Source organism: Artemia franciscana, chromosome 2 (assembly GCF_032884065.1).
Source record: "Artemia franciscana chromosome 2, ASM3288406v1, whole genome shotgun sequence".
Lineage (NCBI taxonomy): Eukaryota > Metazoa > Arthropoda > Branchiopoda > Anostraca > Artemiidae > Artemia > Artemia franciscana.
Genome location: NC_088864.1, coordinates 27,628,814 through 27,655,393, shown reverse-complemented (window position 1 = coordinate 27,655,393; position 26,580 = coordinate 27,628,814). Strand labels below are relative to the sequence as shown.

General features: G+C 34.8%; 1 protein-coding gene across 1 annotated transcript in view; it reads right to left on the bottom strand.

Annotated features, from left to right (window-relative positions):
* Nucleotides 1–7,564, bottom strand: part of LOC136039485 (protein lin-28 homolog) — a 37,598-nt gene extending 30,034 nt beyond the window's left edge. Inside the window, exon 1 of the mRNA XM_065723276.1 lies at nucleotides 7,420–7,564. Coding sequence (XP_065579348.1) covers nucleotides 7,420–7,429 — 10 coding nt within the window. The 5' untranslated portion in view covers nucleotides 7,430–7,564. The remainder of the gene's footprint in view (nucleotides 1–7,419) is intronic.
* Nucleotides 7,565–26,580: the final 19,016 nt, after the last annotated feature.

Here is a 26,580-nt window from a genome sequence, read left to right as displayed (position 1 = left end):
CAAGCTTAATTAGGTATCAAGTAATAAAAAAGACGGAAAAACAGGCCTAGTGGAGAATTTTGTTTTCTTTTGGAAAAAGATAATGAAAAAAAGGAACAAAAGCATGAGGAAACAGTTTAGCACTGAGATATTCTTGAAAAATCCACCAAATCGCCCGGCTTTAGAATAATAGTTGGCTAGAGACTATTGCCCATGTTACATTGTAGTCACACTTACGACCTTGTCACTTCAGTTTCTGCTTCTGTGGCCAGGGACGTCATACATGGGATGAGGGCAGGGAATCTTCCTTCCAATGTTTTCAGCAAGTCGGTAAAATGGATTCTTATAAGAGTGAATGGGCTTATGAAAATGCGTTACTTAAAGTCCATGAAAGAAGATGGATTTCAGTCCGTAAAAAAAATGAAGTCGGCAAAATGGCCATCCAGGCAGTAAAATCCATTCCCCCCTCCACCAGTAAACATTTTTGCAAGTGACGCCTCTGTCTGTTGTACAAATGTTATCTTAAATCAAGGAGAAAACACATCATTCGTAGATCTTGGAAGTTATGAAATGATGTCACCTTGGTGGGGCTCGGGAATAATGCCCTATTAGGAATAAACTGCACTAAACAAGCAAGCTAGTTCTTGTCACTTGTGGGGGAATCTATTTGGAAGGGAGGTCGACATTTTTAGAGCTCTATTGTTTGTGCGTTCGTGTAGAAGAAGTATAGGCCATTGAGCCGAAACTAATTGTCTTCGTATACAAACAGCAAAAACCGGTTTTTGTCTGATTTAATAGATCCAAAGTTGTGTACTGGCTAACAGATAAGTAGCGAACCATAAATATGTAGATGTGTGGATCCCGAGAAAATAGCTTCAAGATAATTGAAGTCAAGAACACCAGAAAACAAGGATTGAAGAATGCTAGAATATCAATTCACTTTGAAATAGTATATTATTTGATTAATCTAGCATAGGCCAAGACTACAGGTTACTCAAGGCTCCAAGAACTAGAACGTAAGCGGTCACCAATGTGGTTGCCATCCTCCTAAACTGAAAAACGGAATGAATAAGTACTAATGATGCAACCCATTTAAATTTTGAATTCCTAAATTGCACTCCGTGTTTTCCAACTAACTACAGCAACGAATTCCCTAAAAAATTCCCTGAAGTCATTTCTCCTGATTTTTTGGCTTTTAGCCTCTACCCCCTTTACTCTAGCTTTTGAAAACACAACTCCTAATATTGTAACAGGATTCTAAGCTAAATCAGGGTTTTTCGCATTTACGAAGCAGCTTAACAAATTTACGAAGCAGCTTAACATAGATAAGTCTAATAAATTAGAATCATCTGGGGATGCAGGTGGCGCCCCCCCCCCCTGACGTAGTGGTTGATTTGTGGTTAGGAACGCTTGCTCTGGCTTGGGTTGGGACGAAAGTTATTTTTTTTGTAATTGGTTTTTAGTAAGTTTTTAATTATTAAGACTGTTTCTTTTTTCAAACAAGTTTAAATCAAGGTTTCGGTTACTTTGTGCGGTCTCTGTTAGATTTTACTAATGACGCATACCACCAAAAAGTATTTGATTAAATTTTGGTTTATCAAAGGAATCTGTCGGTATCACCACAAAAGCAAACTGGGAGGCGAAAATCTTCATTTCGTAATAACAAGGAGGGGAAATTTTGAATTCTAACTTCTTTAGGCTGTCGAAATAATATTTCAGGATTGTGCTGTCACAATAGGGCTGAAAAGCAAAATATTTACTTCTTTTTACTGTCAAAAATTTGTTATCAAGTCTTGCTATGGGACTGAGGCGAAGGAATTGATATCATTGCTTTTTTTGGCTGTCTGTTTTGGTTTTTTCGGTTTACTTTTAATAGAAAGTAAATGTATGAGAAGTGCAAAAATTATAAATTTAAGTTTTGGATTTTGGTGAGCAAATGGTGGCCACTTCACTGCCTATTTTCAGCTATTTAAAGCTCTATATTATATGACATATCACCTTTTCTATTCATCCTAAAACATTAAAATAAAGGTCCAACTCTTTAGAACTTTAATAAAGGTTCATATAAGTATACACTTAAAACTAAGTACATGAGCGGAAATACTCCTTCAATGGTCGGAGTGATCATTTAAGAAGAATAGATTTTCGAAAAACTTTTTATCTAGCCGGTTTAGATGGGTCTCTGAATTCTCTGTTTGAATCAGTGGAATCGTTTTTTTTTTTCAAACATTTACTAATAAGATGTTGATAAAAAGGGGAAATTCACACAACTTGAGTTAACCACGGAAAGGGACTGCAACTACAATATTACTTCAGAATTTCTTACCTTCTCAATACCAAAAGTCACAAACATATGTTTTTATATCGGGGTTGCATATATTTGTCCATAAAATTGTCTAAACTACTATACATATACATATATATATATATATATATATATATATATATATATATATATATATATATATATATCTATGTGTGTTTATGTATGTATATATGTATATATATATGTGTATATATGTATATATATATATATATATATATATATATATATATATATATATATATATATATATATGTATATATATATATATGCTGAGGATGTTTATACTTATTTTGATACATGCCATCCAATCATATTTCCACAATTAGTTGTTTATCAATGAAAATTTTTACAGGACAATTCTCTTACCTAATGCTAAATCTGAGACAAATTCCAGATTTTTTTTTTTTTTTTTTTTTTTTTTTTTTTTTTTTTTTTTTTTTTTTTTTTTTTTTTTTTTTTTGCTTGAAACCTTGAAAATTTAGATCACCAAGCTATAGCTAACAAATTCAAAAATGACAAACACATAATTATTTGTTTCTTAAGGAGTATTTCAACTCATATATTTAGTTTGAAACGCAGACCTACATTCATCTTTATTAGAGTTCGTATTTTTCTGGCGATTTTGGTCTTTATTAAAATAAAAAAGACAAGTTTTTTAAATGAAAGTAAGGAGCGACATTAAAACTTAAAACGAACAGAAATTACTCCGTATATGAAAGGGGATTTTCCTTCTCAACGCCCCGCTCTTTACGCTAAAGTTTGACTTTTTCTCAAAACTCTACATTTTAAAACAGTAAAAAACTTTAGCGTAAAGAGCGGGGCGTTGAGAAAGAGAGCCCCTTTCATATACGGAGTAATTTCTGTTCGTTTTAATGTCGCTCCTTACTTTCATTTAAAAAACTTGTTTTTTTATTTAATTTCTGAACGTTTTTGAATCAATGCATGTTTTGATGTTGGCTCTCCGCAGAGGAATAATTAAAACGAAATTTGTATATTTATTTTTTTTTGGCTAAATGGCTTTCTCATAATTTTGATCGAATGATTTTGAGAAAAAAAGAGCGGGAGAGAAAGCCTAGTTGCCCTCCGATTTTCGGTTAATTAAAAAGGCAACTAGAACTTTTATTTTTTTACGAATCTTTTTATAAGTAAAGATATACGTAACTTACAAATTAGCTTACGTAAAGAACTTTTGTATTCTCATGTTTTTATTACATATATGAGGGGGTTCTCCCCCTCGTCAGTACCTCGCTCTTTACACTAAAGCTTAAATTTTGTCCCAATTCATTAAGAATGACCCCTGAATCACAAAAGCCGCAGAACAAATAGTTGAAATTACTAAAAATACTTTAGCGTAAAGAGCGAGGTATTAGGAGGAGGTGAGCCCCTCATATGGGTAATAATTTCTGTTCGTTTTAAGTTTTAATGCTGCTGCTTACTTCCAGCTGAAAAAAACTTTTTCATATTTATTTTTTCATTGTTTTTTTTAAGTAATGCTAGTAAATCCTGCGCTCCCTTCATGGAAATTTTCTTCCCCCATGACAAATTCCTCGATGGAAAGTTCCCCCAGCATATCCCCCTCTTCTCAACCACTGTTTCCAACCAAAAAATCCTCCTGAAAACGCCTGTACACTTCCCAATAACCATTACTATATGTAAGCACTGGTCGAAGTTTTGAACTTGTAACCCCTCCCACGGGGACTGTGGGGGAGTAAGTCGTCCCCAAAGACATAGTTATAAGGTTTTTCGACTACGCTGAATAAAATGGCTATCTCAGAATTTTGATCCGTTGACTTTGGTAAAATAAATAGCGTGGGAGGGGGCCTAGGTGCCCTCCAATTTTTTCGGTCACTTAAAAAGGGCACTAGAACTTTTCATTTCCGTTAGAATGAGCCCTCTTGCAACATTCTAGGACAACTGGGTCGATACGATCACCCCTGGGAAAAAAACAAATAAACACGCATCCGTGATCTGCCTTCTGGCAAAAAATATAAAATTCCACATTTTCAAACAGTTCGTGGTAACGAACTGTAGTAAGGAGCGACCCGGCTCAATAGTAACCAAAACTCTAAAGAATTGAATTTTGATATGAATGGCTACATCAAAAGAATCGCATTTTAATGCTGATTTTAAATATATAAGTTTCATCAAGTTTAGTCCTACCCATCAAAAGTTACGAGCCTGAGAAAATTTGCCTTATTTATGAAAATAGGGGGAAACACCCCCTAAGGGTCGTAGGATCTTAACGAAAATGACACCATCAGATTCAGCGTATCAGAGAACCCTACTGTAGAAGTTTCAAGCTCCTATCTACAAAAATGTGGAATTTTGTATTTTTTGCCAGAAGACAAATCACGGGTGCGTGTTTATTTGTTTGTTTTTTTGTTGTTTTTTTTCCCAGGGGTCATCGTATCGACCAAGTGGTCCTAGAATGTCGCAAGAGGGCTCATTCTAACGGAAATGAAAAGTTCTAGTGCCCTTTTTAAGTGACCAAAAAATTTGGAGGGCATCTAGGCCCCCTCCCACGCTCATTTTTTTCCCAAAGTCAACGGATCAAAATTTTGAGATAGCCATTTTTTTCAGCATAGTCGAAAACCATAATAACTATGTCTTTGGGGATGACTTACTCCCCCACAATCCCTGGGGGAGGGGCTACAAGTTACAAACTTGGACCAGTGTTTACATATAGTAATGGTTATTGGGAAGTGTACAGACGTTTTCAGGGGGATTTTATTTTATTTGGGGATGAGGCTGAGGAGAGGGGGCTATGTTGGAGGATCTTTCCTTGGAGGAATCTGTCATGGGGGAAGAAAAATTCAATGAAAAGGGCGCAGGATTCTCTAGCATTACTATAAGAAAACAATGAAAAATAAACATGAAAACATTTTTTCAAATGAAAGGAAGAAGTAGCATTGAAACTTAAAACGAACAGAGATTATTACGCATATGAGGGGTTCTAAAAATACTTTAGCATAAAGAGCGAGGTATTTAGGAGGATATAAATACCTTGCTCTTTATGCTAAAGTATTTTTAGTAATTTCAACTATTTATTCTACGGCCTTTCTGATTCAGTGGTCATTCTTAAAGAATTGGGACAAAACTTACGATTTAGTGTAAAGAGCGAGGTATTAACGAGGGTACAAACCCCCTCGTATACATAATAAAAATATAAGGTTATGAAAGTTTGTTGCGTAAGTTAATTCTTAAGTTACACATATTTTTTACTAATAAAAAAACGTTCGTTAAAATTAAAAGTTCTAGTTGCCTTTTTAAGTAACCGAAAAATTACAGGGCAACTAGGCCTCCTTCCTCACCCCTTATTTCTCGAAATCATCTGATCAAAACTAAGAGAAAGCCATTTAGCCAAAAAAGGAATTAATATGCAAATTTCATTTTAATAATTTATGTGCGGAGAGCCAAAACCAAACATGCATTAATTCAAAAACGTTCAGAAATTAAATAAAAAAAACTAATTTTTTTAGCTGAAAGTAAGGAGCGACATTAAAACTTAAAACGAACAGAAATTACTCCGTATATGAAATGGGTTGTCCCCTCCACAATCCCTCGCTCTTTACGCTAAAGTTTGACTTTTTGCCAAAATTCTACTTTTTAAAACAATTAAAAGCTTTAGCGTAAAGAGCGAGGGATTGCGGAGGGGACAACCCATTTCATATACGGAGTAATTTCTGTTCGTTTTAAGTTTTAATGTCGCTCCTTACTTTCAGCTAAAAAAATTAGTTTTTTTTATTTAATTCTAGATAGGAGCTTGAAAATTCTACAGTAGGGTTCTCTGATACGCTTATTCTGATGGTGTGATTTCGTTAAGGTTCTATGACTTTTAGGGGGTGTTTCCCCCTATTTTCTAAAATAACGCAAATTTTCTCAGGCTCATAACTTTTGATGGGTAAGACTAAACTTGATGAAACTTATATATTTAAAGTCAGCATTAAAATGCGATTCTTTTGATGTAGCTATTAGTACCAAAATTTCATTTTTTAGAGTTTTGGTTACTATTGAGCCGGGTCGCTCCTTACTACAGTTCGTTACCACGAACTGTTTGATTCGAATATTTTAGAATGAATAGAAGAGGAAATACTAACGAAGAGCTCTAAACTGACAGGACTCTAGACTAACAGGACTAGCCATTATAAATGTTCACCGAAGTATTGAGGTAGACATCGACCATGTAATAAATAGATATGCCAGGAGTGGAAATACAGAAATAGGCTTTTTCTTTAAAATTGTGAATTCGGTAATTTAAGCGAGATATATCCAACTTTAAAAAGTGGAAAGATACGCTACGTTATCATGAAAAGTAAAATTTTAACTAGTAAATTTTTGAGAATTCGTCAAAGTTGACACTGTTTATTAAAACACTTAAAAAAAATAGTGATTAGTTGATGCTTTATTGTCTATACTTATAACCCTCGTTTTAAATGTCTTCTATACATTTCTACCTCTTTGTTCTGTTTTTCTTGTTACACCCCGAAAAGAACTAGTATTTAATGTTTAATTTTTTTGTGAATATACAAGTTGTATCTTCATCCTCAGTTCCTACTCCTCATTACTATCATAGTTACTAAGCGATGCCACAAAGGTAGGCGACATGCTAAATGGTTTGACCTATATAAATTGTCACAAAGAGTGCATGACCCCAAAAGATGGTTCAAGACCAATTTTTTTTGACAATAAAAAGATTAACTCCCTCGCTATAGCGGCGAGAAGTGCAAAGCAAAAAGATTATGCAGAAAATATTAAATATCATATTTTTATAGATGATGAACAGCTTTTTATTTTTATTGCGGTGTGGTTTTTATAACTTACTATTTTTTGTATCAATTTGTCTATATCATTTTAATTTCAACAGATTTATTAGAACTTTAACCCTCATTTTTATTTTAACCCTCATTTTAGATTAAATTTATTATCATTTCTACTACTTACCTACGACACAGAATTGTCGATGTTCCCTTTAAATTGCAATTGTTTTTTGTTCGCAAGTTTATCGAAGCAACCTATTATGCACCCCTACCCCCATAAAGAGAATCCTGGATCTGCCCCTGGGTAGAATAGGCCTAAATTGATACTAACTGATTGATCCAAAAATGCAGGCCTACCTTGTGACATAGTAGTTTCTTTTTCAGCGCTTTACAATCACTAATCATCATCCAAGCGCATTAGAAATGAATGCACAGCATTTCCGAAACAGTTTTCTCCCCACCACTTCTGTCTCTTCACACGATCTGTTGTTTTTCCCATTCTGAGTTGCAAAAATATGCCAAGCTTAAGGGTGAAAATCTTTACAATTTCCCGCGCCTATAATCAGCGAATTGGAATCGGAATTATTTGGTCACGTGACTTATGTATGCCTACCTTCGAGTAAACGACCCTTGGGCAGAAAATAATTATTGCCAGGTTTTCGGACCAGACCTATATTTGACGGTTTGATCTTGTAATGATAATTAGACCACAATAACAAGAAAAAGAAATATGAAAAGAACTTGCAATAGTCTATAGCCTAGAAATAGTTATTGTTGTCAATATCGCTTCTTTTCTTTTGCTAGTTTGTTTTTTATCTTTCAACCGAATTTATTTCTTAGATAAAAGGATTTTTTATGTCATTTTTTTTGTAAACATTCTTTTGTGTTTCCAGAAGTATTCTAAGGAGGGATGTGGGTCACAAAAAAGAAGAAATACCATTCTTCTAACAATAAATTAGGTTTATGGTATTTTTGCCTGTAAAAAGCATTTCTCGTGGTTATTCTTTATTTCAGAAATTCCTTGGAGACAGTGTCGGTCCTAGTTAAAGTATTTCACTACCAGGTCCAGAATTGCGTATAGGTTAAGTAGTTCATTAGTCTAGGTTCCTTTAATACGAAATTGCAGCACTTTGGAGAAGACATGTCAACTCCTTCATTACAAAGAGGTATCCAGGATTTTGCTTGGGGGACTTTTTTCGGGGGGTGGGGATACAAAACAAACTTTAACAAGCGTATTTAAAAACATATGCGTTTTTGTTACGTTTCTTTGTTACGCTTTACGAGGCAGACACTCATTTGAGGGGGGGGGGGTAAACCCTCTCCATGGACACAGTCTTGTACGAAGAGCAATTATAAATTAAAACAAGTCAGGTCGTGAGCTATAATGCTAAAAAACTGAAATTATTCAGAAAGCAAAGTTTCGTTAGAAAATTTGCGCTGGAAGCACTGAGAAACGCAGCACTAGATTTGAAAAACAAAACCTTTTCTATTTTTGGTTTGTCTCCTTTTTCTTACAATTGTAATACAGTACTTGCTGTTGTTTTTGTTTCCCTAGTAATTCTAGCGTTTCCCTAGTAATTCGTATTTGTAATGGGTTATATTTTTGTTTATTACGTTAAATATAGATAAAAAAAAAAATTAATAAAAATTTTAGGATGAAAACCTCGATGTTTTAAGGACATTGCTCAACAAAAAAAGGGTTTTTACTTAATATTTAATGTATCGTAGTTTTACGAATATCTATTTTTGACGACTGGTCGAATGCATAGGAGAGACTCCCTCCCCTTACTTTTATACCTGTTGTTTCTGGCTGTAGAATTAAATAGAAAATCCACTTTTAGGAAATTAATTTATTTAAGTTATCGATCGCTTTAGAAATTGAATGAAAAAAACCAAGTAATATTGAAAATTAAACAACCATATCAATCACGAATATTAAGATGCTCTGCCCCTTATAAAAGAACCAAAAGCCTAGCATATAGAATAGGTATTCAATATTGAGAAATATCAGCTTTCCAGGAATTCTGAATGATGAACAATGATAATGTCTTGGTCCAGCCCTCATGTCTGTAAATCGGGCCCTACCCCCCAAATGATCTATTTATAACTTGGTAATTACGTATTATACAGAACACAGTCGAGAAGTTTGCTTTGTTTGATCTGAGTAAACCGATTTTTCTCTCACATTTGGTTATAACTAACTTATTCGTTCGTCAAATAAACTACGATGTGGGTTATTTTAGTTAAATATTTAGTATATAGAGGTAATTACGTTAGGTATTTAATATAATGCATTCTGGGTGGCCTGATTTCCATAATCTTCTGCATTTTCCATAACTTTGTTAATAAAGTATTATATTCTCATCATATTTTAATATATGTCATTATGGTTGAATTAACATAAATTCTCGAGTGTATTCTTGATAATACGCAAGAACCTATAACTTAAAAAAAAAGTAATCTACAATAATACGGTAAATAAGGAAGTAAAATAAATAACGTAGTAAGTTAACAATAGTTTTGCCACTTCTTTTGAGGATATGTAAAAAATAAAAGAACAAAAAAGAAAATCTTAGAATTTTCTCCCGTAATTTTTGCGTAAATCACTTTTCGTTTGCTTTTTGAACAATTCTGCATCCCACTTTTGGAAATAATTTATGTGAACGTCCTTGTAACGTGCGCCTAGTTTGATACAGTTTTCTTCTTCCTAGTGCATGAAGTTTATACATTTACTGGAGATCTATTTTTTTATTATTATTAAAAAAGTCACTTTTAGAAATAGCTAAACAATCCAAAGTTAATTTATTATCTAGCTTTTGGCACGCTTTTGAATTAATCCGAGTTTGAGAAATGGGATCGTCTTCTCTGCAACAATAATGATGACAGCAAAAAAATGAAAGGCGGAGTTTCGTTTTCATTGGGCAGTTGGTGCTCAAAGGGTTAATTCAGATTATGTCCTGTTGTTTTACTCTGATGCAACACAACCGTAACTCCTCCCAAGCTCATGCTACTTTAATGAAGGAACTTTGGCTTAATTGAAAGAGAGTAAAGTGTCTTCAGTTACTAGTTCAACAGGTTTGTCATTTCAAAAATGGTGCTCTGTCATGCAGTGCAGATCAGGAATGAACTGGGACCAAGCAAATAAAAGGGAAAACGGAATGAACTTCTTCTTTGTCCGTCCCAGACAGGGTAAACTATCATCTAGGATAGTTTGTTGTTGCCTTTTTTCGAGGGTTCTAATTCCCGTGCTTCGTATAGTTGCATAGGAAAAAAACATAAAATTCCAGTGAAGTTACTTTTTGCTATCTCGGAAAGGGGTTAAGTTAGGAAAATGAAACTTCCAGTAATGAATCCATGTCCAAAATAATATTCTTGGAATATATTGACAGATTTTCATATTAACCCTCTTCTGATTCCTAAGTCTTAGAAATTTGCCTTCTTGACAGGTTGAATTTTTGACAAAACAAAGTTTTACGTTAATTTTCAGTTATCAGTTTCTTTTTCTCTGGTTTTAGTTCTGAAAATGCAATTCCTGTCTATTGAATATAATTTTAAGCGATTTCAATGGGAGTTTTTGTTTCTAAATTTAGGAAATGTCTTTGCAGATCTTTAAGACTTGATAAACTGGGATTGAGCAAAGTTGTGAAGCTGAAAACAGTTTTTGTACTTCATTTAAGCAGAAGATCTGTTTCGCAAGGTTTCACCTTTATAAACCAAAGATTTGTAAAGGCCATCAACGGTCACTACCCTCTAGAGCGAGAAGAGGTGGAGGTAGTTATTTCAAAATACCTTCCTAGAACGTATGTTAATCTGTAGATCCATCCCTGAAAGTTTCAGTTTCCTAACCTGACCCATATCCAAAATAGGGAAAAGTAGCTAAACTAGAATTTTACCCTCACCTCTACCCCTTCCCCTTCTTATAATCAGGCAATGAAGACCAGCCTCAGGCCAATTTGTAGAAAATCATTATTTGGAGTTTTGCACAAAACTAAATATAGAAAACCCTGGAACTCAATAAATATGGCGCTTTTTAGAATTTTAACTTGATAGGAAAAAACTGCAATTTTATTATAATTCTAGAAAAAGGAAATGTTAGCGATTTTGTTCTTGAATATTCATTATTTCATTTTTGCTCCAAACCACATCATAAAAAAAGATTTAAACCATTTTTTTATGGCCGCCATAATCATATACTAGTCCATCTAGAAATATCGACTTGTGATGGCTTTCCGTAACCTCAAGTCTATAATAAACATTTTAAAATTGGCAAATTTTTCTTTTGAAGCGGCTTTAACATGAACTCAAAATAATTAAAGGTTTTCCAACTCCTTTTCTGAGTAATATTAAAACGAGTTTCCTGGTGTGTGTACCCCTGTATCCTTTGAAAATTTGCGCCGATTATGATTATGGTTGCAGCGACATATGCAACCTAGTAAAGAACGGACCACGGCCCATAGTAACCAAAAGTTAAAAAAGACATTTTTTAAAAACAGTCTATTGGGAGAAGAATGTCATTTGTAGCTAATTCAGGAATGGTAACTATCATTAGGATTAATCTTAATAATAAAATGCTATTTTGAAAACAAATCTACAGGAATTTTGAAAAAGGGCCGAAAACCGCCCGGAAAATGACATCGGATTGAAACGGTAAGTACACCGTCGAAATTGCCAATCTCGGAGATCCCATTCAGAACACTCAGAACACTTACAACCCCCTACTTTCAAAAACAAGAAAAATTGTTTTTATGCAAGGCTAGCACTATTTTTTTTGCCGCTAGCGGAACGCTGGAACATCATAGAGAGTTGTGCAAAAGCTTGGCATTATAAAAAAAAACGGCATTATAAAGTGCCATATGGTACCCAAAAAGAAAAACTGGTCTGCCATTTCTGGAAAAGAAAGGCTGGGCGGGGCGCTAGAACATCATTGGGATCTGTTTAAGGGTTCCTTAAAAAAAATTAATATATAATTGACTTTTATAAATTTGACTTGATAATACCCTTATAAAGTGCCGTATGGCACCCGGAAAGTGCACTTGGGACGTCATTGCCGGAATGGAACCGGCTGGGATGAATAAAAAAGGTACAATCGTAATTTCCGTGGCGGAGAACCCTAATCCTGAGGTTTACAGTCCCCTCTTCTACATTCAACCCTCCTAGTCCCCTTGATGTTATCCGTAATCGTCTACCAGGCATGTACGCAGGATTTTTTTTGGGGGGGGGCAAAACCTTCGAAACAGCAGATATAAAGTAGCACTTTTTTTATTTAGTAATGCAAAAAGCACGTATATCGGAAAATACAGATTAACTTTAATCTGTAGTATTGTAGTGGATGGGGGGAAGAAGACTGAAGCCTCATAAGTACGTTTTAGGCTCAGGTTATGTTCATAACGATTTAGAACCAGTGATTAACCTATTATATCCCACTTAAAGGGCAATTTTAGGGATAACAGTGCAATATGGGTGCTGTGGGGGGTAGTTCTTCTATTGCAAAAACGTAGATTTTAATGAAAAATTATTGTTTCCAAATTGATCCATTAAAAGCTGTACTTTATCCTGAAAAGGGGGGATAAACGTCCTAATATCAAGGATAATTCTATTTTGCTGTGGAAAGAACACAAGCACACTAAGATAGATACAGAGACAGGCAAACACACAGTCAAACACACAGGCACGGTGAGGGAGAGATAGACAAAAACACAAATAAACACACGAGTCAGACACACAAAGACAAACACTTAACCACTAAATTACCCCCTCCCACACCATGGGTACCAGCAACCCCTCTATAACTAACCCAGGCACCCTCAACCAACGTGTCCCACCCCAGGTACCTGCAATCAGCCTGTTTTAACGGCTGGAAAAACAATTTGGTTGTATGTTTCATAAAAACTCGTACCGTTTTTTTTTTTTAATTTCAGTGTTTTTCTTACGCACTACTATGTTTTTGTAATTGCATTTGCTCTTTCAGTATTCATTGTATGTATGAATTCGTGCCTTTTTGTATGGAGGTGAGTGATTAATTCATATTGCATATAGATCATGCTCTTCAGAAATATTATTATAATTGTTCAGAAATATTCGAATAAGCTCGTCAATGGCCTGTGGACCAATGATTACATCTGAACTTAAATAGTGGCTTTGACACACAAACTTTGGTACAAATTGCCTTGCATGTTCATTTTTAATATATTTAAGGTATATCACTTATCGCTGACACCTATTCCATTATACCTAACGGTAAGTCAAAATATGCTGCATATACTGAAGAATCTTAACACAATATAAACGATTAATACAATGTTAGCCACAATAAAGGGTATTAATTGTAATGGAAGAGTTCTAAGACAATATATGATGTATTTTCCCCTTAAATTATTGTAATTAATATCAAATTAAGCTCTTTCATACAAATCACTCTTTCAGAAACTTCTGCATAATTTACGATAATAAAAGAAAACAATATTGTATAATCTTTATAGAATAAATAAATTTAGAATGCGTTGGATTTTGTTGGTCTTAAAAATGAAATGAAAAGGGGGGCCATGTCTACCCTTTATTTGGGCGTGCTAAATTTGAACTTTGAATGGCTGACATCTTCTTTTGCAACTTGTGGAAATAATTCGAGCAAGTCCTTTTTATAATCTCTTTTTAACAACCAGTTCGATTGCGTATTCTATGTCCAGAAGGAAAATTGAATTTCACATTAATATATGCTTGATTCCTCAAATTTACTCAAATACGACATTGATTACGTCAAAATATGCTTAATTGCTCAAATTTTACTCGAATACGGACACAAAAGCTTGTAAAGAGCGAGGTGTTGATGAGGGGGGAGGGGTAATCCCTTAGTTGAATGGAAACTAATTTAATTTCTCTCTTCCATCAAGGTTTTATATAAAAAAATCATGTCAAATAAAAACACATTTTTCAAGTTCTCTCCATCTACCCTTTATGTAGCACAAGCCGAATATTTGCTCATGCAAGTATGCAAATTAGGTGATCATCGTTCCTGTTACAGAGATAGTAATTGGTTATGTTAATTTTCAGGCTGTAAGCTCTGGAATATTGCCCTTATGTTTAGAGCCTCAGACGCTATTTCTGTAGTATTGCCCCTATCAATACTATAAAAGTTTTTATATTTGGAATCAGCATAAAAATCCAATTCTTTTGAGGTATTTAATGTTATCAAAGTTCCGTTTTTTTAGTTTGGGTTACTTTTGGGCGAGTTGCTCCTTACCTACAATTCGTTACCAAGAACTGTTTGAAAAAAGGCAAAGGGTATTTAGGTGAAGCTTTTAAGGATTGTTGAGGGGTTATTCAAACTAAATCAAAACAGACTACCTGCATGCGGGTTTTCAAAAGGATGTTTCTCAGGAATGGCTTAAATTTAGAGTAATAAATTGGTACTTTCAGGAAATAATGAGGATAATCAATTGACCAAGAGGTAATACATGCGTCCTACTAATTTTGCTACTATCATTCTGCTACTATTACTGCTACTACTACTGCTGCTACTACTACGCCTGTAACTTCCACTGCGACTACTACTGAAGCTGAGGATATTAAAGTGAAAATTTCGGAAAACGTTGGGGGGGAGTGACACTAAATCAAAACACACTTTGTGCATACTGTGTGAAATGGCCCATTCAAAGGAAAAAAGAGTTTTCAAAAGGGCACATTAGCAGTATCTTAGAAACGGCTTAGCGTAATAAGCTCCAAATTTCAGGGCATATTGAGCGGGCTGTTCTACTGACCAAAAGGCAATGTGTGTATGCTACTACAACTAAATAAATGAGCAGAAATGAACTCAAATAACTTTTCACGCGTAAAAACTACCATAAATCATTATCAATAAATAAATGAAACCAAAATGAATATAAGTTATAATTTATAATCCGAGACAAACTAAAGAATAAGCAGAAATTAATAGGAGTAGGGTTGATCCCCCCCCCGTGCCTTCTAAATACCAGAACATGATTTGTACTTTACTTCAAACAAAATAAATTTTTTAAGTTAAATTTCTTAACTTTAATAAATCCAAAACTACAAAGACTTCCAGAAATGAATGTCAGTATATGTTTTGAACTGTGAACCCATATTCTTTTTTTCAGTGATCTTGGTTATGATGGTGATTTTTTGGCTTTTTTTTGGTATTATGAGAAATAAAAACAAATAGCTCGAACATTTTCAGTAAAACGTAAATTATATTCGGGTCTTTAGAAGGCAAGGCGGGTGCTAGCCCTACTCCTCTTAGTTTCTTCTCGTATTAGGATCGGCTCGGTTATCTGTTTTAATTAGACATTAAACAATTCCATAAATGTCATTCATGCGTTATTTTACAGTAACCCTATTAACATTTACGTAAAGCATGCCCGATTTCGAAAATTCCTCTATTGTTTCAAAATAATCCACATGGTGCACTGAAACCTTGGTTCACACAATCTTGCAACACGATCTTGGTTAGATTGTGCACCAAGCCCCCCTTTTTATCTTGCAGCTCCATACTTCCTTATAGATTGAGTTGACGTGAATGAAATTTTCCAGTCAACTCTCAAATACTTGGATAATTTCCCTATTTATATCCCACGCTTCTCTTTTTCCCAATTAAACCACACTTTCAAATATTTTCCCCTAAGTCTCAACCGTCTTTTTAGCCTTGATTTCACCGATATAATCTTACATTCAATTAATATATCTTTAGATTCATGCTGTATTGAAAAGCAGGAGCGCAGGGAGACAAGGGTAGGCTAGAGAGGCCAGACAACCTGTGTTACAGATACTTTTCTGGATCAAACAGGTAGGGAGGTCTCAGGGCCGGTCCTTTTCTAATTCTGAATACTCCCGAATATATGGACACTTCATGTTCAAATTTTGAAATAAAACTTATAATTTATTATCGTCCCTGAAAAAAAAAATGCCTACTGTCCTGAATATGCGGCAAAACAATTGAGATTTTTTTTAATGAAATTTGTAACTTGTGGGAAAAAAAGAGTAATTAGATGGCGAATTTGCTATTTTAGAGTGTTAATTTGTGAACTTGTTTTGGCGCTTACAATCGTTTTCATTATTTCACTCGTCAAATTTACACATGTTTGTTTAAACATATAGACTTCACAAATTAAGCTTCTGCTGAACGACGCCATGGGTCTTAAGCCCTCCCCAAACCAAGATCTCGCTTCTGGGTGAACCCCATTAAAAATAAATAATACAAACGTAGTTATCTTTCTTGAATATTTGAACAATTTATATATTCTCGTTCTACTTTTCTACTCATTCCACAATTTCTTTCCCACTTCTTTCTTAAGAACCTATTATTTTTTATGGAATGCCAGGTATTTTAAAACATCATTCAATATAAGCTTGTAAGAAAAAAAAGCCACAGCTACTCGGCCTTTCAGTTCTTTTCATTTTGATCTTTCGTTTTGAAAGTCATTCCTTGCGATTTTAACCACTGTGACTAATTTTCAGCAAACAAGTTCGGTTTAATTTAACTTTAGGAAAAAAACATTTAAGTTCAAACTAATTTGCCGCCAGTCGGTTCTCGTCGTCTCACAATTTTAATTGCCTCTTCGTTTTTATTTTTAATTTACAAATAATATTTTTGTAATCTTTTCAAGCAGCGGTACAACAAAAATGCTTTTTGAAGGGAACTTAATCTTCCGTTCCGTTTCTTGATCTTCCAATATCTTTTTGATCTTCCGTTTCAAAATGACTCACTGAAATAAAATAAGTTTGCATCCTTTTGAATTTTGTTGTGGCTTTTCAATTTTATTTTAATTTCATTTATCCCTGTTTTTTAACAAAGAGATCATACATTTGAACTAATCTTCAGTTATTCACCGTTTTAAACACAAGGGGAAATAAATAAAAGGCTAACCTTTGAAACGGTCATGGAAAAACTTTCACAAAATATGTCTTAAATGAAAAGAAAAAATGGATTCAGTGTTTAATGAATATACCTCAATATGCAGTGATGCGATTTTTGGTAATTACAAGCACCAAACTTGAAATGATGAAACATTGGTTAAAAATCAACAAGAAATAAGCTGCGAACACAAGACATCAAACACCTTAAAAGATGTAGCTTTTATTTTTATGACGTAGTTCTCTTTGGGAATCAACAGATTTATAAAGTCTCAATTCTTACAGACCAAAAATCTTGTCAAATTTAACTAATTAGCGTTGTTCACTTATTCATACAGTTTAAGGTGGCATAATGACCAAAATGTGGTATTACCTTAAAAACCTCATAGTTTTGAACGATCACAAGAAAAATCTTCGAAAACAACGGCTCTCCGGGATGAATAGACCTAAGGTCAAGAAAACAGTTTGATTTTAATGACCTTAGTACATTTATATGTTTCTGGACCTCCGGAAGGAAAACTCCTTGTAAATTATGCCGGTTCATTCTGTTTCATGTCAATTATTTCTTACTTGAATCGTCCTTGTGAAGATGAAAAACAAGTCCCCCCCCCCTCAGTTCAACACATTCTTTGCTAAAGCTAAACTATTTCTTTTCAGAAAGTACTTTAGAGTGCCAAAAATAAAAGCAAAGTGGTAAGTGCAAGTGTTCTTATTTACCGATTATTTTCAGTAAGTAATTACTTACCGATTACATCGGTAAGTATTGGGTACTGGTTACTTCTCAATTACGAAAATTTAAACTATACACACAAAGTCCAAGGAAAGCGTATTGGTCTTCGTAACTTTCTTGGATCCTGTTTTATCAGGTTTCAAGGAATTTAAAAAATGTGACAAATTTAAAAAAGGAATCCTAATGTGGCTTAAAGCGCTACTGAAGTCAGTAGAATTGAGGAACAGAATCACAATAAGAGGGATTAAGACACAATCACTTAAAAAACATTTAAGGGAAAATATGTTTTCCCAAAGTTAAGACTGATGTAGCCCTCAGTGGCATAGCTAAGGACAGGTAAATAGTATCCCCTCAATAAATCCGACAAGACCCATAGCCACTACCCTTTTCTTACTTTAATGATTTAAGATAATGAAGAAGTTTAACGGTCATCTCTCTCAGGGCAATATGCAGGTGTATGTTACGCAATAAGCAATTTCTTCTAAGAGATCCAGGGGCTTATTACGCAATAGCTTGTTTCTAAATGATGCTTGTGTTAATTACTTAAAAACCTAAGGATGCAGGGAAAACACCTTCATTGGCTCGCCAAATCAGGATTTCTATGGTTGTTACATAATAGGGTTTGCTTGTTAAATAATAGAGTGTTTCTCTTAAACCCGCAAGGGCCAGGAAAAGACCTTCAAGGCCCCCTCAACTAATCACATAGTCCCAATTGTTTATCACTTAACATTTTCTTGCTTCTGATACACATATCGTTTTCGTGTCAGCAAAAAAAATTATCCGCCATTTTCTCTGAATAAAACCGTTATAGAGTCTAGACGTCTATTGATTTTCCTTGGAACAAAAGTGTGTTAGCAAACAAAAGGTACCCCGCTATTTCCAGGAAACAGAAGTGTCAAGTGATCTGCTATTGACTACTATTCTTCTAGCGGGAACCGAGTGATTCTCTTTATCCCAGGGGGGAGGGGTATAAAAATGGGTATTGCATGAGCATTTTAATCAGTATTGTGTTAGATTTTGAAGATACGACTTGAATTAAAAATGGATATGTCACAAACATACCAACAGGTAAGTCTCTTTCTATATACCCCCTCCCCCACCAAACAAATAGGGGACATTATGCCCAAATTTAACCTACTATAACTCTCTATATTGGATTAACAGCTAAAACCCCAACCCCCTCCTACATAAAGTAGTTTCATCATGGACAAATTTATCTAGCTTTTATCATGTCAAAATATGCCTTACTGTAAGAGCCATGACTCCCATTAAACCGCTTTGAAGCATAAACCAACAGCAGTAGTTAAACACAACTTGATTAGTATCCGTCAGATTTTGGGCTTAGAGCGAGCAGCCGGTGTTGCATTAATTACATAGGGGGAGCGGCTCTTTGTGTGGTAAATGTGAATGATCACGTATTACAAGCGAATTGCAATTTAGAAACACTTTCTGAACAAATTGGTGAGTTATGATTAAGCATAATCCCTGATTTTTGAGGGGAGTGACATAAATTCTACCTAGTTTCATTTTAAGCGGTCAACATAAGCTATTACTCGAATACTCGAAATAATGCCAAATTTCTTAAACCATTTTTCTATATCATTCTTTGAAAAAAAGTTTCTTTATTCTCACGGGAAGGAAAACTTATGGTTTCTAGCATTGATATAGAAGGGGTGGCAGGCAATTGGGTTATTTGTGAAGGCTAAATTCCATGCTTCTTAAATGTTTGCATATTTCCATGTATTTTGACCATATATGTCCTTTTTATGAAATCTTATTTCCATAAATGACCAAATAAGATGAATTTTTGTACTACATGAAAGACTAGATTTAATTTGTTTTTAAAGGAAATTCTGAGCTCCCCACAGAATGAGGGTGAGGACGGGAGCTGACCCAAGCGTGCATAGCGCCCAAGATATAGCTCCATTACAGACAAAGAATATAGGCCAATCGAGGCCTCTGCTCCCCATACAAGGTGAGAATGCGTACCTTTCAGCCCTCCAGCTTGAGAAAAAACGCTAGCCATGCAAGATGGAGCTGGCCAGGAGCTCTTATGAGCATTCCTGGTCCTAAAAGGAAATAGCTTAAGTAACGCACTACCTTCGGCTTAATAAGGGAGGCCTCACAATAGTTTTCGAGGGGGTTAGAAGACTCTCTTGCTCCTAAGGGAGAAATAGCTAAAAATAAGACATTCCTTTTGGGTTAATAAAGAGGGCCGTATCGATACTTTTGAGGGGGGTTGAGCCATCCCCCTTGACCTCCTAAGAAAAATAGCTAAAATCAACCTATTCTTGTAGAGATTTGTAGTGTTTTGAAAATAATGTGTTTGTAACATGTGGATTCTAATGTTGAAAACCTAGGGTTTTATTGTTGAAAGTTCTTCGGGGACGGGGATTTGAAGACATTACCCAATACGTTTTTTCGAAAATGCCCTATTATTTTGTAAAAAGAAATATATGTGTCAACTCAAGGGGAGAGAATTCTGAGCTTAATAATGTACTCTTTTTTACAGCTTAAAGTCATAAGAGTTTCAAGGGAATAATATATTTTTATTCTTTTCCAGTTTCCCGAAAATTATGAACGTGTTGAGATAGAAATGTCATTTTATTGCGACTGCTCTATATGTAAAGGACATTACCATGATTTCAATCATTCTTATGAGCCTACAACAACATTTTAAATATCTTGGAGTCTAGAATAGACGAGAAGAATCTGGAGAAAATGACGAGAAGAATGTTGGTTGATATGAAGAGAAGTTTATGCAGGGAACAAAGAAGGTTGCATATAAAGATCATCGTTATATCAGAAAAGGAACAGAAACATCAAAATAAGACACATAGAAGAGAGGGATTTCTCAACAGAGATATTTCAAAATGTACTAGAAATAACAGTGATGAAGCCTCAAATAAAAATGCGTATAAGGCAAGATGTAACAATGAATATTCTGTTAAATTGCGATCTAAGAAAAGAGAAAAAGTGTCCAGTCAACAGAGAACATAAGAAATTATTCTATAGAAGAGATTTTAAACATTAAAAAAGCGCTGTGGAAGAGCTAAACAATTTTATGACAAATCTCATTATTGTTATGTCTAATAAGTTTTGTGCCATAACTTTATAATAAATTTGGTTTCACACATTATATTTTCTTACACCTTTGATAAACCTAGGGTAAGGATACAAGCAGGGATTTCTGTATACGAATAGCTCGAGATTTTCAACATATACTAGAAAAACACGACCACTAGGGGATTCTTGGCGCTAGTGTCACTTTTAATAGATTTTTAATAGATCACTTTAATAGATTTTTAATAGATCACTAGGAGCATTTCTCAAACATTTCCTCAAAAAAGTACAGTAGATGAATGAAAGATAGGAGAAACAGCTTTGGTAGATTACTTTTTCCCGAAATTAGCAATACTAAAGCGGAAACACTTTGTTTCTTTTCTCATTCATATTTAACCAGGGTTGCTCGACTTCTATTTTTCCAAAAAATAACAATACTAAAGTGGTTTTGCTTTGTTTCCTTTCTCATTCGTAAGAAGTTTCAATTCGCAGAAATGTATTCTTAGGTTAGTTTTTTCCTCATGTTAAGGGGTCTTACGGATTTTCGAGTCATATGGTGAATTATTTTTCCAAAACATAAATAATTCTTACAAAATACAAAAAGTTCTAACAAAATCCAAAATGATTCGTATGAAACAAAAAAATATTCTTACAAACACAAAAATACTCCGCTCAATTCTAAGATAGTTCAAAATACTTGCTACAAAACATAAAACTCAACAACATCCCTTATACTTCTATAAAATACAAAAAGGTCAAACGAAATCAAAACAATTCCTACGAAACAAAAAAAGACTCTTACAGAACACAAAAACACTTTGCACATTTCTAAAATAGTTCTAATTTTGGTATAGAACAAAGAATATTTGCTAAAAAACACAACAATTCTAACACCATCCCAGATACTTCTTATAGAATACAAAAAGTTCAAACAAAATTCAAGATAGTTTCTACAAAACAGAAATAATTCTTACAAAATACAAAAAAATACTTAGCACTATTCTAAAATAGCTCTGAAAGAATGAAAAATATTTGGTGCAGAACAAAAATACTTGCTACAAAACACAAAACTTGTAACGATATCCCAAATACTTCTTTCCGAATACAAAAAGTTCAAACATAATTAAAATATTTTTTATAAAACCAAAAGAATATTCTTACGAAATACAAAACACTTCGCACAATTCTAATATAGTTCTAAGAGAATGAAAAATAGTTGGTACAGAACACAAAATACTTACTACAAAACAAAAACATCACATATATTTCTTATTATCCCAAATACTTCTTATAAAATACAAAAAGTTCAAACATAACTCAAATAATTTCTACAAAACAGAAATAATTCTGTTTGAAACGAAATACAAAAACACTTTGCACTATTCTAAAATCGTTCTAACAGAACGAAAAATAGTTGGTACAGGACACAAAATACTTAAAACAAAAAATTCTAACAACTTTCTTTGCCTAATTCTATTGAAAATTTAATGTGCGTGCTAGAAAACAAATGAGTATTTTTTCTGACTCTCAAGGCAAAAACGGGACCACAAAGAAACATAGCTTATCATAGAAATGCTTGAAAAATCAAATTTATTCGAAGATTGAGAAGGACTGAGAAATATGGTGAATGGAATAATGGCTCCCTTAGAATGAAACACGGAAGAAGCTCTAAAAATGGGAACAGTGGTTCTTGGTGGTATGATCGATAAGTCAGTAAAGGATTATGTTTTCAGAAAGAAATCACAAGTAACCTTCATGACAGCCAAGAGAGCTGGCTCACCGGACATCAAGCATATAGATTCTAGCCTTATCTTCCAAAGGCTCTTTGTTGTTACAAAACGTTCAATTATACCAGAAAGAGACTGCTTCAGCCACGAATTATGAGTTGTTTGTTGGTCACTCTTTGACGACGATGGGCTCATGAGGAGACCGAACAAGCCTTTGTAGCATTTGCAGCTCGTAAAGACGTAGATAACGTTTGCACAAATAGGAAATAACTACAAGAATCCAACTTTCATGTTTTGTAAGTTGGAACTCTTCTTCATAGACTTCAGCTGAATATTAGATGCAGCTTTTGAATGAGATTCGCCCAGTACTTGGTATTTATCGAAACGTAGTACCCATACTTTACAGTGGTTTTTGATGGATATGATGGAGGACCTACAACAAAAGACCATACACAAAGTAGACGTGTGTAATTTAACGGAAGAGAGGTTCCGTTTGCTGAAGATACATATCTTCAAATGCCAAAGGACGAATTTATAACCAACAAAAACAATAAAGCGATGAAGGTATTGTTGAAATTGATTTTGAGAAATCTAGTTTTCTTCCTACTCTGCTTGTTAGTGATGATACTAACTTATTCGTTCTTTTATTGTTTCTCGCTAATTACAATTCCAACAATATAAATTTTTCTCCAGAAGCGAAACAGGGCGGTATAAATGTTGCGTGGGCCATACACATGATAAAACATAGCTTGGGAACAGAAGTTTGCAACTCCATGCTTTTCTGCCATGCACTTCTTGGTTGTGACACCAATTCCCATATACATTGTGTTGAGAAAGGAAACGCTATAAGTATAGCTAAAGGGAACGAAGTGTTCCGAAGAAGTTTTCAAGTTTTTCTGAAGGCGAGCACAAAGGAGGAGATAGTTAGTGCTGGAAAACATGCTTTACTGTCCATCTATGGACACAAAATTGATGAAGACCATAAACTCAGCTCGCTATCTTATCTTCTAACAGAACGTCTTAACATCCTAAAAAATTGTCGATCCTCGAGACTTACTACTCACACGTACAAGACTTCACTCGCTGCGTGTCTATCATCAAGTCCAACAATGGAGTGAAAATAGCAGTCTCGACCCTCTTAGGGGGAGATGTGAGTGCAAAGAAACAATCTTGGCTACGATGATGAATGATTTACCTCCGGCTCTATTGCAGCTTCTGAAAGCTGTGAAGTGTCCCTATAAGCTCAATAGCTCTGATTCTGCAATATGCTCAAGCAAGAAGTCGGGTCTGGATTGCTCTATAGCTTGCAAATCATGCAGAGGGATCTCCTGCCGGAATGTCATGGAGCCTGAAGACGATGACACTGCTTTATCCCAATGCTTTTTGAAAGTTTTCTGTTTGACAAATTGAAAATAATTGAAACCAAAGTTATCTAGTTCATTCCTTAATCTTTATATTAATTGATTTAAATTATTTAGTTCATTCCCTAATCTTTATATTAATTGATTTAAGTTATTTAGTTCATTCCCTAATCTTTATATTAATCGATTTTGAAACATTATTAAATGAGCCATAGTTTATATATCTTAAAGCCTTGGATTTGTTTCCTCTTGAGCAGGGTATTCGAGAAAGTTGTTTTCTACACCTTAGTTCCACCTATTTAATCTTAATTAAAAGTGTCTTCTCCAGCATAGGCTTACAGCAAAAGGTAGTTGATTCTGCAGAACACACATGTAATTAATTATCCTTAATATTGCAACTGGGGGTGTTTTGCAGGCTATAAGTCTTTTCTTTTCTTTTTCCGTTATCTACGATCAATAAAACCCTGGAAAGGACTCTTTTCTCACTAAAATGTGATATTTCGTTAATTTTTGGACTTGGCCCCTCTCACTTCAAACTCCCCCAAGGGGAAATTTGTAAAAAAAAATATCCTTGTGATACTGGTAATAGACCCATTTTACCTTTACTATCGTTTTCTACGACCTCAATAACCCCATAGAAGATATCCTTTTCTATGCATTATCACGAACTAAACTTCTTATCTTTTTGCCCCTCCTCTGTACCTGTTTGCCTCAGGGTGGCGATGCCGATTTCGGACATGTCAATAAACTCTTTTTTTTCTATCGAATGGTATTAAAAATCATTTCGGTTGCAATTTGTTCAAGATTTAATCGTATTTTCAGTGTATTGTTACCTGAATATTGTTTATTATTAAAGATGGTGGATGCACTGAAACTTTAAAATTTAGAATTGACAAGGCGTAGGGTGTTTTTGCAGCAGAAAACGGTTTGAAAGAATAGAAACATAAGCTGTCAAACTAAGATTAATTGACAATTGAAATCCACGGTAAGTATAGTGGTCAATTGTAGCTCTAAGAAGCGGGAATTTTGAAAGCTTTAGGAAGTAGTGCAAGATGTTTTCAAAGAATAATTTTCTTACTTTTATGACCGATCACATATATCGATAATGTTCATATCCGTTTCACGACCTTTCCGTCAAGAAGTGCAGTGGGAGGAGGGGACTTGGAGCCAGCCATCCTTTGCCTTCACACACTTTTTCCTCTTTCCCTTCCCCATATTTCTCCAGATACCCATCTAGAGCTAGGTCGACTTCAGCTGAGCTTAAAGAGTCACGCCAGCGACCCCTGTTCAAAACCAAATAACCAGCGACCCCAGGACTCAAACCCTGTCCTAATCAACAAAGGATTTTAAGTCTAGCGTGCCAACCCCTCTGGTGACCTCAGACATCCATTCGGGACCAAAAAAAAAAAATACCCAAATGGGGTGAGGAGGAGCTATGATAAATAATTTAAAGGAAATCGGAGCATCAGGAGAAGCAGCAAACGGTGAAGCTATGAATATATTTTGGGGGAGGAGAAGCGTGTGCAGCTGTGTTGGTCACAGGCGGCTTGATGTTGCAGTGATTTCTTAGTAGTGAATGATGCTTCACCTTCTTACTAAGTCAACCCTAGTGGGTTGAACATCATAATCGGTAGCCAGCACTATGAAACTGCACACAAAAGTAATGAAGGAGCTAACTGTAATTAAGGAGTGACACGCCTCAATAGTAACTGATACTCTAAAAAATGGAGTTTCGATGTCAATAAACACATAAAAAAAATCTGCTTGTTATACCGATTCCACATATAGACCTATATTAAATTCATTAAAAGTAAAGCTACGCATAAAAGGCAACGAGCCTGAGACAGTTTTAGACTGATTTTAGAAAAAGGAGTTAAACACCCCCTAAAAATTAAGGAATGTTAATGAAAATCACACCCTTAGATTCAGCGTATAAGAGAACCCTACTTAAGAGATTTCAAGCTCCTATCAGCAAATATGTGGAATTTTGTATTTTTTGTCAGAAAAGAGATCACGGATGAGTGTTTATTTGTTTATTTTTTCGTTTTTCCCTGGGTTGATCAAATCCAATCAATGATCCGGAAAATTTGGGAGAGGCCTCATTTGAACGGAAATTAAAAGTTCTAGTGCACTTTCCAACCAACAAAAAAGATTGAATAGCAACTAGCCCCTCTTCCATGCCCCTTTATTCCCCAAAATCTCCCGATCAAAATTTTGGGATAGCTATTTTTTCAGCATAGTTGAAAAGTTCCCAAAACTATGCCTTTGGAGATAACACGACCCCACATCCCCTGTAAACAGGTATTTAAGCTGTCCACTGTTTACGTATTGTATTTGTTATTGGAAAGTATACGGACATTCTTTTGGGGTGGGGGGGATTCTGTGCACGGGGTGAATTTCCATGGGGATAATTTTCCGCGTGAAGAGAAATTTCCGGGAATGAACTTTCCAGGAGAACCTTTAGACAAGGAGGATCTGAAAGAATTGCCATCCAACTTTTTTTTCTTACGTCTCTTTGCCTACTCAATTTTTTATCTGGAGGTGCTTTTGGGGAATTGTCCAGGGGAAATTTTCAGCGTGGTTGAATATCCAGGAAAGGATTTCCACGGAAGGGGAACTTTCCGGAGTGATCGGAAAAACGATTAGAACTTAAACCCTTTTTCAAATGAAAGTATGCTAAGAAGAATCATTCAGGCTGAATTTTCTGCAGGAATTCGTAAGGAGAGGAGGGGGATTTCCAGTGAGGATGGAATTGATCGGAAGGAATTTTACG